The following is a 15,895-nucleotide window of genomic DNA, read 5'->3' on the forward strand; positions in this document are numbered from 1 at the left end:
CTGCTGTCACCGTCACATTTCGGCAAGTTGTGAAATTCTACAACTTGAGTTTTCAGCCACTCAGAAGTGGCGAGATGGTGACTTCTACAACAAGGCGTGATTTGGCAGCGTCCAGTGGTGTTATTCCGGGTAACGGTTCGGAAAGCGAACCGTTCGCTTGGCCTCACGTGATTGGTCGGAATGGCGTTTTGGTCAGCATAAAATGCGATTCTTACTGATAACGTGAGGCTAAGTGAAGAGTTCGCTTTCCGAACCATAATAATAGTATACGCCCCTGTATACACCACTAAGCCACGTTGTCGATTTCCTCCATGTCCGAGTTTTGAGCCAATCAGAGGGTTTTGCAGACCTTTGGGCCAATAATAGGTACCTATAGCATCCCAGAATATCAGCCCTAGCTGGGTCGCGATTTCGTAGCGATACCTCCCGCTGGATTGTAAGCAACTCTTATCCACCATTCATATCCGCTGATCCCATTTATAACGCCGGTGGAGCGTTGCTGTGACCACTGACGAAGCGTGAAAAGAAATAGCATGGGAAAGGGCATCGCTACAATATCACCGCCCAGGTCTGTGGGGCCACTGTCTAGAGTCTTCGTTATAACTTTTGGTGGTACTTTTGGTTTTGCACACTGTAGTACTCTGTCTTATTGTGTCAACAACAAAAGAGGCATACTACGACGACATGATGTGAAAACACACTCGACAGTCCGTGCCTGCGCCCACATTGCCCACACCAGCACAGCCTATCTGCCCACTTAGTTCTCCAGTTTGCCTCGCTGTAGTTGATCATGCAGCGTGCGCTGAAGCTGATTTTTCAAAAGTGTATATATGTACGCCCCATCATAGCACCGAAAGTAGTATGACGTATAATTGTACGTCACTGTCGCCAAAGTTACAGTTGCTCTGTATGCTCTAACCAAAGTACGCCAGGAGTGTCACTATGCGTATTACATGTGTTCTTGCAGTAAGCATCTGACGACGTCAACTCGTTTAGGTTTCGTAACGAAGGTCACTAGTGATCTGTGCTGACATCTTGTTGCAGAGTCGCATGCTTTTGTTGAATTTTTAAAGAAAAATCACTGGCAGATGGGAGAGTGCAATAGTGGAATTCAGAACAAATGCAGCAGCAATGCGGACTGAAAGTAAAAATCTTTAGCTGGCCTATGCGGGTTCCCTCTACATGCTGTGCGAGTTTTCTCAGCCCACTGTTGACGTATACACTGTACTTGATTCAACCGCATTAAAAAAAAAAAAATCCCGAATATATGCCACATAAGCCATCATATATCCAATCACCTCCTAGTATGATATGAGGTCACATATACAAAACGTACGCGCTTGTACTATTCGCAACTTTCACGGCCTATAGGGGGCGCCACCTTAAATCCAACATGGCTGTCCGAGAGATTAAGAACTAGAGCAGTCGGTGCAGTGCTGCGGTCGTCTTGCTCAGTGACATGTTGTTTCGTGTCATCATGTTGAAATCTCTCTTCAGTTTACACGCCCGCTGTCGTTAACCTGCGTAATGGCTCACATTGGGCGAGCAGAACACAGGATTCGAAGCCTGCTTGAAGGCGAGGAAGTCCTAAACGCTGGTAATATTGTGTGCTGCGGCATAAAAGCGAGCACGTCGACGTCCGTGACTGTTGAAGGCCTTTGAATACAAACTTCGCGGCTTCGAAGCAAACCACACGAGATGTGGTTTCAGTTTTACCGCGACGGTGTTATTAAGAGAACTGACGGTGCTTTCTATTTGCTATTCTATTACTTTGGCCACCTTGAGCGGGTACCATGAGCTTTTATACGGTGTGATGCTCTCTGCAAGTTGTTACTTAGACCGCTTGAATAAGCCGCCGTGTCAAGAAAACAAATCTTCCTCGTGTTGCGCGACCGAAGTCCTTTACATCGACGCTGTGAAATGCAGCCCTAAAGCAGCGTTTTGTATGCGAAAATTTCTTGTCCAGTTATCCCTGCCTGTGTTCGCAAAGCTGGATGTTGAACACGAGAAGTAAACAAAAAAAAAACATATCTGACCACTTTTGCGATCTAATACGATGACCGTTCATCCTTGTAATTTAGTTGTTGCGCTTTATGCGTGCTGTGCAAGCTACAGTCTTGCGCTAGTTTTACAGCCTGCACGAGTCCAACCGCGTCTTGCCTATAGACAGATCGAGCGATACATAGCTGATATTTACCGGTCCGTGGCAATGCTCGCTTCATTCTTCCAGTTATATTTATAAAATAATATACACGCAGATCAGCTGAGGGTTCGCTACGTGAACACTGCACAGTAGTTTAACATTTATTGGACTAGGATTTGTTACCTTACGAGTGCAGTTATGCGGGCCTGTGCACACGTTGCAGCCGCGCATCGAAGTGGCAGACGAGGTACGAATTCCAGGTCCCTCCACGCCTGCGTCACTCTGCTTCGATGCACAAATGAGAAACTAATCTCGCTGTTCGAAAATGATGGAATGTCAAGCCGGCGTTGCAGAGCGCGAATGCATGAACGAGAACCAGAAATACTGAAGCATGTACAAGGCTTCACGGAGAATGTTTGAGCTCCAACGTAGCCGCAAAGACATGAGTGGCAAGAACGCAAGCATCAATCATCCTACAACACATTTAAGTTAAGATTGCGCATTATTTCTTTCCCTGCACGTAATATAGTGCTGTGCCTGCGTCTTTATGGAGGTGCGTCTTTTCGCGATTTCAAGTGCTCGGAATCGTCGCTCATCTGTCATATATTCCAAAAAAAGTCATCCGGCATGAAGTGCGCACTGCAAACCTTCATCGCTTCCGTGACAGCTTTGCCTATCCGCAGCTTAATAATAAATTTCTTCCTCATGGATGCAGTCGGTGGGAATGAGTGGGGGCTCACACCACCTACCGCATAACTACCGCTCGGCACCCATTGAGGCACGCAGCCAATACGGTTACTTCTATGTTTGCTCATTCTGAGCATGTTAAGTGTCCTTCAGGATCCCACTGGAGCTTTGAACGCGTTAAAACATCAACCAAAAGTGAAGGAAAAGCGTAGACAACACCAATACGCTACGCGAACGGGCGGCAGCCAGCGGCGAGTATAATCTTTCGATTGTTTCCGGCCACCGTACGTGAAAGTTGCGAATACATAATTGATATGTGGGGTATGTGCCAATTGAGATTTTCTTTTTTTCATATAGATTTTTCAGAATTATTACTCATACGAACAGCGTGGGACATTTCGAGTTATACTGCTTTGACATGGAGTGAGCAGTGGTTGTTTGCCCGCCATTGCTCCATTCCAGCCATATATACTGTATGCATGTGCACTCTAATACCTTTCACATGATTAAGGGTGCTGGTTTGTGCCATGGCTAACGATTTTACTTTTAAAGCTATGTAATAAAATATATATTGTACACGACAGTCAGCTTAAACTACACCTGCAACGAGGCAAGCCATAAAGTTGAATGTGGTGCGTTAACTCCTGTTGTCGAACCTAAAGATCTGACACGCGAGCTTGACAGTTTAATAGCATATATGAAAGTTTGTTTCGCGCAGTTTTCATGTTGTCTGTCGCACCTATGATGTTTACTTGCCACAAAAGGTCACCGAAAAAAGGAAACTCCGTTTGTCCCTATCAACTATTCTACGAAGCCCCTTAAGGATAGGGGTGTTCGTTATGCGACAGACAAGCATGCTTTATTCACCCTTGGGGCTGTTAAAATGTTTAGATTCCATAGTGTAAGGGAGCGATCCTCCGCTCTCCTCACTTCCTTCCCTGAGATCAATCAGGCAAATATTTCCGGTGCTATTGGATTGGCACTATCCATTGAGCAGTGCACTTGGAAAGCCCCCGTCAGTTCACAGTGCCTCCACCCAGAGCACTCAATTAATGCAGTCGGTACACAAGATAAATTATTGAGAGCGTTGGATCTTTACTTGTGTAAAGATGTGTGCAACGAATGTGTCGCAAGAGGGGGGCAACAGGCCGAAGCGACTAACGGGAAAGAGGATAGTTCAGACATTTCTGCGTTCCATTGAGAGGACGCTCAAGGGATAACATTAAATTATGCAGTGTTATTAAATTGAGCATTAGCTGTAACAAGACGACCACTATATTACCATGAAAGGAGGCAATCGCTAAGCCGGTAAAAATGCAAGAACGAAAGACAGGTGTGTCGAGCGCTGGCCCAGAAATTCCTGAACCAGCTCGCCGTAGCGTCATGAATTCTGACAGTGTCTACATTTGGCTTCTAGTTATAATTAGCTATCGGTGAAGGATGATCGCTGCTTCAATAACTGCATTGTGCAGCCAGGAGAACTGCCAGGTGGCCATGGAGAAGGCACGCGAGGAGTTCGGCGTGCCGCTCATTCTGACACCCGAGGACCTGGCGAGCCCCAACCTAGATGAGCTGTCCGGCATGACTTACCTTTCCTATTTCATCAACGAGGACAGCCCGGGGTACAAGGCCACTCTGCGATGGATCCAGGGGCGGCTGCCACACCTCCGCATTTCAAACTTTACCGTAAGGTCATTGTTTCTGTGGCTAGTATTTACCTAGTCGCTGTGTCGTAAATGTGTGAATAGTTCTCTTCTTTACCCTGTCCTCTATACTATCGTCTCTCCCTGTCCATTTTACATTTTCATGCTCTACATTTCCACACGGCATGCAAGAAGGATTTTGATGAAAACGATGTAGTAAATCTGAGTACTCTTCGGTGCGTTTTGGAGATGCATATCACAAAACTCTGCTTCTAGTTTGAGCATTTCCTAATATACGGGAATGCACTGTCTGCATGCCTACTATGACATGTTCACAAAAAATTATAATTAAATTGTGAATACCTTACATGTCAGCCAGCTGTTTCAGACATTGTGTCAAAACAAACATGGATCTTTTTGCGTTTACTTTCACTGTCTTCACTGAAACATCGCATATTTGTTGTTCAGCCTACATTGGGTGGGTGTTGCATTTCACCCACCCAGGCGCGTTCAAAATCCTGTCAGTGCAGGTACAGTCAGGGTTGGGCTGTGAGCTCACTGTGACAGTCAAGTTCGTTCGTACTTGCACGGCCGCTGGATTAAAAATATATATATTTAGCGGCCGTGGTACTTGTTTGCTCGGTTATGTTTATTCAATGCAATGCTTGCTATTAATATTAACGGATAATTAGGGGGAATCCGGATGTTCATTAATTAATGAGTTATTAATCAGATAACTGATTAATTAACCCATAAGATGATTAATTAATTACCCGAACCGACGCATATCGATTATAACGCCAAAATGGTGGAGCTGCGCGAGTCACTTCGATGAAAACAGATACGTGGATTTGCTCGTTTTTCGCATCAACGCATGCATACATAAAGTGTTTTCCATTGTCTGTACGACATTATTTTGTCTTTGTAAGCTTGTATGTGCGAGTGGAGAGGACGGCTATAGTTACGACTCCTTATTGGCTACAGGTCACATGCGTCAACTGATCAAGACTGAGAACCAGAACCATTGCTCCTCGCTGATACTTCTGTCGGTGACAATGCGCTCTAGCGGTCGTATTGCGGGCGTGTAATGTGGATACCTTCAAGCGCCTGCCCTGTTTTAAAAGGGATGAGAAACATTATTGTACGAGATCCCGCAGCACGAAGTGTGCCCCGCACAAAGATGCCTATTACGCTGACTGCATGCATACAGGGAAATTGCTCTGGCAATCAAACATAATGGCTGCTGGGAGGCCACGCCGCTTCAGTTAATTATTCCATTAGTTTAATTTCCCATTAGCTTAAGCTGCACGGACCTTGAGCATGTGTGTTAATTGCCCATCTTTGGATTTGCTTCGCCACTTTCATGCAGCCTGCATGTGCTTCGTACAAAAGGAGCTGCGCTCGCACTAACTAATGAGATCCTCGACAAATCGCACCATTTTATTCAATCATCATCGTAGGAAGACGTCTCGTTGTGCAGCAGTGTGATTTGTCGATCAGTTTCATCTGATCATATTGACTTTAAACTTTTAATTTACATTGTCATTATTCCATGTAAAATTTTGTGGCCTCTTCAAACTACTTATGCTTCTTCAATCTTTTTTCTCATAATTTATTTCACAGCGAGGTGCAGCACAATAACTCTGTGTGGACTATTAATAAAATAAATGTTACGACTTGCAGCTCTTCCCCCACACATGCCAATTCCGATACGATTTGGTTTTGGTATCACTTATGCATGGTGCACAGAAAATTTGTGGATTGACAAAACTGAGCATGTGGCGAGCTTCGATCCCCAATTTCTCCACATTTGTTTGTTTCCCAATGGGCAGACTTTGTGGTGACAGTCATAACTCATTTCTTCATCTAAGTTTGCTAAGTCTGTCTTCCTTAGTCAAAAATTAGTCTATGCTTGGCTCGCACAAACCAGGACGACCAATGTGCCTGTGTGCACTATTTAATATGGTAAGATCTACACCTTGAAAATTGCTGTGTGCCATTCTGCTCTTCTTTTTTTTCTAGGTAGATCTCTTTACCTCCCATTCTTATAGCTACTCTTGGCCATTTTTTTCACGCCCATGTCTGAGTTTCTTAACTGCTCACAACTTGTGTATATTTCAGAGTGACTGGAATGACGGACTGGCCCTGTGCTCTCTTGTGCACTCGCTTGGCGCTACCGTCGAGGACTTTGAACACCTCAGCAGGGACCGATCACAGTGGGAGTCAAACTTGCAAAAGGGTAAGTTTGTATTGTAGTGCTAATATAATGCACTGTAGCGTCTGTGTCGTTTCTGCAGTTGTGGTGGGCTCAATGTGGATGCGTAATCCGATGCCCTGAAGAGCCCTATCATTTTTCAGATAGCTTACTTTACAATTTCCTGTCATGACTGCGAGCCAAAACCTCTACTTCCATTGCCACTCACGACGTGAAATACATCAGGCACACTTTTACCATGATTGCCCCTGTTATCGCAGTGCCATATGTACAACATTGTGGAACTCGCATGAAGGTTGCCAGTTGTCCAAACATTCCCTTTCATGCCTGAAAACAGGTGGAAACTCTTCTCATACTTAATGCTGTATTTGGAGTGACTTATTTTGTTGTTAGGACATGCTATATATGTACATCTTTGCAATACAGTAAACTTCCTAACTCACAAGCTGTGAAAATTGGAAAAAAATTCGAGTTTCGATATAAGCAAAATCGCGAAAATATGAGCCCGCTGGCTGCTCATTTTGCCACGTGGAGCCTTCCAAAAGTGCCTCCATTAATATTCTCGATCACTTTCGCGCGCATCAGCACCGGACACGTCGGCATCTAGGGGCAATGGCACTACTGGCACTGTGCCAAGGCAGCATGCTTGATGCAGAGTCAGGATGATTGATCCTAATGCAATATTTGAAGCCAGTCATTCGAGCGTAACTAGTTCCAGACATCCAAAAAGCCGAAGCTGCTACTTTCTGCATTGTAATGAATTCTTAACAATTTCACTTCAAAAACCGAAACTGGACTACACTGCACAGAGTGCAATTGTCACGCCTGTAGCACTTGCCCACAAGTGATGCGGCATATACCAAGTTGTGACATCGATGAAATGCTGGGAGCTCGCATGCTAACTTCTTTTCGGCGTATCGAGCGGGCTGATCGCGCCTGCTCACAAGTGCCGATCATGTTGCTGAAGGGCATGATTTATGTGCCGGGACTGCATTGATGCACCCTAATTGAGAGGGAAAGAAATACTTCGACTCCCAGCCCACTGACACTGCGTGAGGGTGCAAGAAAGTGGCAGTGAGCAGCCGAGCAAGTGTGCGCAAACGGTGTTAGAAAGAAGAGGGGGGAGAGAGGTATCCGCAGCCCGGCGCAAAAACTTTTAGGCGCTCGTTCCTGTGTTGAGCGTCGGCGTGCCTCAGCGCCCCTCATAACCGAGCAAATGCAGAGCGCAGCAGGAAATGAAAGACAGCGGTAGCGAAGAGAGCGTGAGGAGGAAAACGGAGGAGGAGATTACAGCGAAAGAGTGGGGAGGAAAGGGGAGTGCCGCACGAGACACGCTCTACGGCGGCGACCCACTGTGCATGCGCTACTTCGCCTGCGCCGCCTCTGCTAGAGAATGCACGCGGTGTGAGCGACACGCAACCAGGCTCTTTCTTCCTCTTTGAACAATGAGCGACGCAATGGCTGGAAGTACTTCGTCTGCTGCTGCTGCTAAACAAGCTGCACGAGCAGAGGCTCAGCGCCACCACCGAGAGCACCCTATCATTCAGATTCAAGTTCTTTGCCTCATTATATTACAATTTCAAGACACCTAAACATCTGCGCTCAAATTTCGCAATAGGGAGCATCATAATTGTCAGCGAATTTTTTTAGATAAGTGTTGAAGAACGCATGTGTTGATGCCTCACCCCAAAAAATAAAGTCACAGTTGCGCCCGATAGGTGAAGCATTGAATGTGGTAGCAAATTATTAGACAGCTATACGAAGTAAGGTTACTCGTTTTATCAGCTGCATGAACTGCAGTAAATATTTGCTTACTAACTAAATTAATAAGCACGTTGTCACACCTGCGCAGACAAGCACAAACACATCTTATTGGATGACCGTGGAAACTCGCTGACACTCGCGTGACGAAAAGCGGTAGCAGCGGTGAGTTAATTCCTCTTCGTGTTGCCTCTCGCTTCCATGCGAACATAGCACAAGCTAAGCCATCACCTCTCTCGGGCTGCCTTGCCTTTGAGGCCATCGCAAATTACCTTCAAGACAGAATGTGCATGCTGCCGTGTCCAGCCACCGCAGCCATAGTCAGAAAAGCCACTGCAGCCAGAGATGCACACTAACCTGCCCCCTTCCCCCCTTCTAGCGCGCACAGATTTCCCCATTAACCCCATTGCATGCGTGAGAAGATGGCATGCATCCTCACCGCCTTCCTTCCTTGCGCTCGCAAAAAGACGCCGCTGCATCAAGCCACAATACTTGGCTCACCCTCGCAAACTTTCCCTCACATTAAAGCATACGAAGTGCAGTCACAATAGTATCGTACTTGGATTTTATGCAGAACATCATGGCGCCGCTGCTGCCGCCAATGGCTATTCACCTGGAGTGTCCATAAAATAAAATTTCAACTTGAGCGATATTTTGAGGTTTCTTGGTTCAAGTTAACGAGAGTACACTTTACTTATGTTGCAGACTAAATAAATGTACTCATTAGACTTGCAATTTTGTGACAAGAGCCTGTGTTGCCATCCTGCTAGTGCTTTCAATAGCGTGCTTTCAATGGGCTGGCACATACAGATGGTGATGCCCAAGCATTCTTGGAAGGTTTATAATAAATACATAAATAAAAAGGCTTCCATGGGGGCCACTTAGTGCTAAAAACTGTGGGGTTCTCCTCCGTGCTCTTGGGACAAAGGAACGACAACACAGTAGTGCAAACAATCACAAGGGCATTTATTGCACCTTTCATAGATCAATGCCTGCTAGCCGAGTTGCTATCCACAAAACATGCCGATGGGCGCGCGACAAATCTAGAAGTCCGACTCACCGCAACCTCGCGAGCGAATAGGTTCGCCCCATGCTGGATCCCAACGCCTGGTCGTTCGCGCGTACTGTCACGCAAACGGTGGTGCATTCCAAGGCGGCCACGCGAGACGGTCTCGCAGAAGCATGGGTCACTGCACGCGCGGCACGGCACGTCCGTGCTGCTTGCTGTTTCGAACCCAAGAGAGAGCGCCTCGTCTTACACCCGCACCCAAGTAACCCCGCAGCGGCGCGACACTCGTGCCATCTTTCGCACCGCGCTTGTACCACTCCGACCGTGGCGGCCCACGCGGCGACGCCGCACGGAGGCGCCGCACAGAGGTGGGGGCTATGCGGGAAAACAAGATATCAGGGGACGTGCGAGAGTCGCGCATCCCCACAAAACATAACTTGAAGTTTACATTATATATTTTTGATTATATATGCTAGATGCTTCATGTAACGTAGCACCATGAAATTTTGTTGTGCATTGTTGGTTCAATTCATCAATGTAAACCCAGGCTGTGGTAACATAAAGGAAGTTTAAAATACAGCCGGCTTCTTTCAAGGTGAACGTGAAGTGACATTCGTAACCTATTTATCTTGTGAGAAGATTGTGTTAAAGGGGCACTAAATCCATGGGAACCTAAACAAAAGTACCTGAACAGTATAGCTTACCAGAAAATTCAGCTTACCAAAGTTTATACCAGATTTCGTGTACTGTGCTGTGACTTTTTCTGCCGCTGAGTTCGGCCTTTTCTGTCCAGTATGACTGAACACATTCCTTACACGCAGGTATCAATGGCGGCAAGTACCTAGGTGTGGATCCCTTACTGACAGCCAAGGAGTTGGCAGATCCTGAAGTACAACCACTAGGTGTCATGGCATACGTGGCCAGGTTCCAAGGCATCCCACCAAAAAGAAGGCCACGAGATAAGCTCACCGTCACGGGCACCGACCTTAACAATGTTCACGTCAACAAGCCAGTCAGTACCGCAGACATTCCAAAACTTGTTATTTGTGTATTCATTTATGCAGGGTGATCATTCTTAGAGGGGCCCTGAACCACCTTGGGCTTGGTGAAATAACATAGTCTGCGGGTAGCATACGCTGCTGTGAACATCTCAGCCAAGTTTTGCTGTCGTACGCGGTGGGTGGAGCTCGCAAGCGGATCGCAAAATCACCTTTCGCTCAAACGCTCTCTTTTCAACAGAACGCCCTGTCCTCACTCTCTTCTGGATGCTTTATTTTGTCATGGGACGCTTTATTTCGTCAGATGGCTGCTATTTGCTGATAGCTGACGTCAAGCTGCAGTAGGCTACATGGCGTAGATACCATGGCCACTGCAGGGGGCCGCCACAAGTCCACTGGCTAAGCGCACTGCAGCCCACTGAGGAAAACCATGTTGGCTTATGTTTAGCGTGTCGTAGGCACCAAAGGCAGAAGTCGTGGTGTCTGCGTTAACATCCAAAATGAAATTTGACCTGCACACCACGATGACATTTAAAAGGCGGAGCATTGCGAACATGCCCCACTGTGCTGTAGCCTTTTCAGTGCAAGGCATTGAAGAAGGAACAGCAGCACAGCGCAGGCCGTCTTTGATTGCCAATAACTCCACTTCTGCTGCACACATTGAAGTACCTTTTGTGGCAAAGTATTGCTGAAAAGCCCTTTTCACTTCACATGCATTTCTCCACTTCGATAAAAAGTGGTTCAGGGTTCCTTTAAGTTTTATGGAATTTTTAAAAATCGCCTGTGGCAGATAGCATAGTTCTTGTGGAAACACGTATTCAACTAATTAACTAACTACTCAATCAATTACTTTATGGCACATATTGAGTTTATGAATTGTAGCCAGTGAATTTCAATCAATCAATCAATCAATCAATCAATCAATCAATCAATCTTTATTCGTAGTAAAATAAGAGCATACAATACAGGTAAATATGCAAAAGCAGGTCCTAAGGTTACAAACAGCAGGCACGACCTTTGCAAGTCATATCCATTTAAGATTAATCTCCAGTATGGCACCAGTTTTCCCAAAGTGTTTCCCAAAGTGTGAGACAAAATACATGGGCGTTCCATCTACTTTTGTGCGTCATTGCATAAAAGAGCATTTTGTTAAAAAAGTGGAACAGTGCATTTTGCGGAGATTTAAATGGCGTGTCTCCAAACCGGTGTCATTCTGGGATTTCATTCCAAATGGATACTCCTCACAAACTCGCCAACTGCAAATAATAAATTCCAAAATGTCCCATAAAGTAACTGATTAAGAAGTTAATTAATTATTTTTGTTAATTACTTGATATATGTTTTTAGATTTCTCGTGCAACTAATGTCTGCCTCTCAAAGTAATCCAGCTCCAGGACTAGAGTTATGTTGTCTGCAACAGGTGGTTTTTCAAAGTACCTCAAGGCTTAAAAATGATCACCCCATATACTAAACTGTAAACCACAAGAAGTTTTATTTTCATGCTCTAATATGGAATATCACATTTTGCAGCATCATGTAGGCTGGCATTGCCATAAGGTGCGCAGTGACGTCCTGAGCACTGTGGCTTTATTAGTTTATGGTTGCATGTAAAGTAAGGATAACATGGTTGACAACTTGTCATGCACAGCACTGAGGGATGCGATTCTATACTTAAATAAACTGTGTGGTTATGCCTTTATGACCTCACAACTAGCGCTTTGTGAAACTTTATCTTTCTTATGGTCATGCCAGCAAAAAAATATTTTACGCAAGTGCAGTTAATGAATAAATGAATGGATGAATTAATTAATTAATTGATTGATTAATTAGTTAATTAATTAACGAACAAACGAATGCATGCTGTGCTCTGTGGTACTCTGTGCACAGGATGCAAGGCAGGCAACTACAACAACTTTTTTGTCATGTTGCTTGCAGGTTTATCAGGCGTTGATGTTATTCAAAAAATTATATATGCGCTATATGTTACACCGTCTGACAAACATTAATATTTACATGTTGAATCATTCTACAAAAATGGTGAACAGCTTCCTCTTGCTGGTGTAAATTGTTAACACAAAGAATGTTACTTAAAAGATTATACATATTAACTCTCTTGCAACTGGCATTTATTCAAGTGCACTTTTTTTTCATGCATATAATATTTGCAGTCTTCTTCATTTGCTTAGCAGATTTACTAGATATTCAAAATAGCAGCCTCTTCTTTCAATTCAGTATTGCAATTGAGACACATAAGAAATTGAAATCAGTGATCATTTGTTAACATTCCTAATTGGGGAGCACGTTTTTAGGCGTGCATCTGTTGTGGCTACAAGGTTGGGAGTGTGCCTGAAAACGTGCTGTGATTTTGTAGGTCATGTGGGATGTGCTCTTTGGCACCTGTCTTTGAACCGATTATCGAACGGAGATTTGTTATGCCAGAAGATGAGCGAAAATCCAGAGACATCATTTTAAGCTACCTTCAATTTCCTGGGTGAATTCCCTGGACAGTTCCAGTTTTAGCATTAACTGGCTGAGGCTAAATTAACTGTACCTCATCAGAAAAATACTTGTATTACATGTAAAGATAGAATTTAATAATTCAGCTAACAACTTGCATGTGCATTTTAGTCAGAAGAAAAGCTCAGATCTGTAAAATATCTTCGCTGTCTTGTGGCATCTTATATTACATCATCACTACTACAGTTTATGCGATAAGAATTGAAAAAGGAAAGTTTGGGCTCCAATTTCAGTGTAGTACTGAAATAATGTACAGTGTAGTGTAGTACTCAAGTAATGTTGAGAGCATTCTCAAAGCGTAGTATGTGTGTTTCTTTTGCCTTGCTTACTACTGCCATGTAGCACACCCACTGTGGTGGTGTAGTGGCCATGGCGTTCCACTACTATGCCCGAGGGATCGATTTCCGGCAACGGTGGCGTTATTTTGATGGGAATGCAAAAATGCCCATGTACCGTGCATTGGGTGCTTGTTAAAAAACCCCGGGTGGCCAAATTCATCCTGAGTAACTCACTGCAGCGTGCCTCATAAACAAATGGTGGTTTTGGCACGTAAAACCCCAGGATTTAATTTTAATTGCACTATAGCATGTCTTACTGACGTGACATATTAAACTTGAATTTCTTGGCTTAAATGAAAATACTCAACCTTGAGACTCGGGAAAGATACCAGCAAGCCTAAGGATGCCTTAAATAATTTACTACATATTACTACTTTTCTATGAACTAGTTTCCGTTTTGTTTCCTGTCAGGTGTATGTATGTGTTGTATGTGTCACGAAGTCGCAGTGCAAAAGGTGGTCCCTTGGAAACAGGACATTACAACACTTTGGCACTTGTTCTGGCTTGCTTGGTCATCTGCTATGTTGCTACTCGTTGATTTATTAGGCCGCATTTGAGGCTTCCAAGTATATTTTCTAGGGGTTCGAGGTCGAGGGACCTTCATTTAGAGCAAAAAAGGTGAAAGGTCGAACCAGTCATGACAGTAGTCTCCTAACGTCAAATTTACATATTAGTGATTGGCCTATATAGCTTTCATTGATTACGAGAAAGCATTTGATTCTGTCGAAACCTCAGCAGTCATGGAGGCATTACGGAACCAGGGTGTAGATGAGCCGTATGTAAAAATACTGGAAGATATCTATAGCGGCTCCACAGCCACCGTAGTCCTCCACAAAGAAAGCAACAAAATCCCAATAAAGAAAGGCATCAGACAGGGCGATACAATCTCTCCAATGCTATTCACAGCATGTTTACAGGAGGTATTCAGAGACCTGGATTGGGAAGAATTGGGGATAAAAGTTGATGGAGAATACCTTAGTAACTTGCGATTCGCTGATGATATTGCCTTGCTTAGTAACTCAGGGGACCAATTGCAATGCATGCTGAATGACCTGGAGAGGCAAAGCAGAAGAGTGGGTCTAAAAATTAATCTGCAGAAAACTAAAGTAATGTTTAACAGTCTCGGAAGAGAACAGCAATTTACAATAGGTAGCGAGGCACTGGAAGTGGTAAGGGAATACATCTACTTAGGGCAGGTAGTGATGGCGGATCCGGATCATGAGACGGAAATAATCAGAAGAATAAGAATGGGCTGGGGTGCGTTTGGCAGGCATTCTCAGATCATGAACAGCAGGTTGCCATTATCCCTCAAGAGAAAAGTATATAATAGCTGTGTCTTACCAGTACTCACCTACGGGGCAGAAACGTGGAGGCTTACGAAAAGGGTTCTACTCAAATTGAGGACGACGCAACGAGCTATGGAAAGAAGAATGATAGGTGTAACGTTAAGGGATAAGAAAAGAGCAGATTGGGTGAGGGAACAAACGCGAGTTAATGACATCTTAGTTGAAATCAAGAAAAAGAAATGGGCATGGGCAGGACATGTAATGAGGAGGGAAGATAACCGATGGTCATTAAGGGTTACGGACTGGATTCCAAGGGAAGGGAAGCGTAGCAGGGGGCGGCAGAAAGTTAGGTGGGTGGATGAGATTAAGAAGTTTGCAGGGACGGCATGGCCACAATTAGTACATGACCGGGGTTGTTGGAGAAATATGGGAGAGGCCTTTGCCCTGCAGTGGGCGTAACCAGGCTGCTGCTGCTGCTGCTGCTGCTGCTGCTGCTGCTGCTGCTGCTGATGATGATGATGATGATGATGATGATGATTGGCCTGCATTCACGTGGCATCTGCTCCTGCAGGCTCACTTCAAGGTGCACATAAAGGAAGGCAAAGTGGACCTCCGGCAAGTTCGAGCTGAAGTTCGGGGCCCATCGCTCACTCCAGTCGAGTGCAAGCTGCAACTGAACCAGAGTGGGGGTTCAGGCACATTCGTTCCTGCTGAAATAGGAATGCATGCGGTGAGCATCATGGTTTTAGATTGCGTTTCTTCAAACTTCCAGCTTGCATTTTAGCTTCAAGTGAAAGAATGTGAAAAGCAAGCAGGTGAAACTGACGCAGCTGATGACCTAATCGGGATAGGATGTTGTTTTGCAGTTTCTGAGGATTTACAAACTAATAAACATTTTTTGAAGTATGGTAAAAGGTTACGACTGTTACTAAAGCTGGGTGACCAGTGGTGATTAACAGGAACCTTTACCCCAGAATCTCCCATCTGAATACATGGGAACGGAGAAATCGGCTTGCTTAGCATCCACTGCACTAAGCTTGTAATTCTGGCATTTGTTCTTTTGCCTGAGCGAACAAGAAGGGGCCACACTTTTTAAGTAAGTTTTCATGTATGGGATATTTAATGACGTTTGTTGCATTTAAACTATCGGAAGCAGATTTTCTTTTACTTAGGTCATTAATTAAATACACTTGGAGAATCACAAAGTGGAAGAGACAAGCAGCAAGATTACAACTCTGTAACCCTGAAATGAAAAATGTCCCAATTCTATAAGTTGCACGTGTTGAGACATCTGAAGC

At 44.7% G+C, this 15,895-nt stretch overlaps 1 protein-coding gene across 3 annotated transcripts in view; it reads left to right on the plus strand.

Annotated features, from left to right (window-relative positions):
* The window catches only part of jbug (filamin-type immunoglobulin domains fbug), a 224,453-nt gene that overhangs the window by 141,390 nt on the left and 67,168 nt on the right, over positions 1–15,895 (plus strand). For all 3 annotated transcript variants that reach the window (XM_065447642.1, XM_065447652.1, XM_065447646.1), the window contains 4 exons: positions 4,303–4,516; positions 6,595–6,712; positions 10,280–10,470; positions 15,169–15,327. In XM_065447642.1, coding sequence (XP_065303714.1) covers positions 4,303–4,516; positions 6,595–6,712; positions 10,280–10,470; positions 15,169–15,327 — 682 coding nt within the window. The remainder of the gene's footprint in view (positions 1–4,302; positions 4,517–6,594; positions 6,713–10,279; positions 10,471–15,168; positions 15,328–15,895) is intronic.

The sequence above is a fragment of the Dermacentor albipictus genome, chromosome 1, assembly GCF_038994185.2.
Source record: "Dermacentor albipictus isolate Rhodes 1998 colony chromosome 1, USDA_Dalb.pri_finalv2, whole genome shotgun sequence".
NCBI lineage: Eukaryota > Metazoa > Arthropoda > Arachnida > Ixodida > Ixodidae > Dermacentor > Dermacentor albipictus.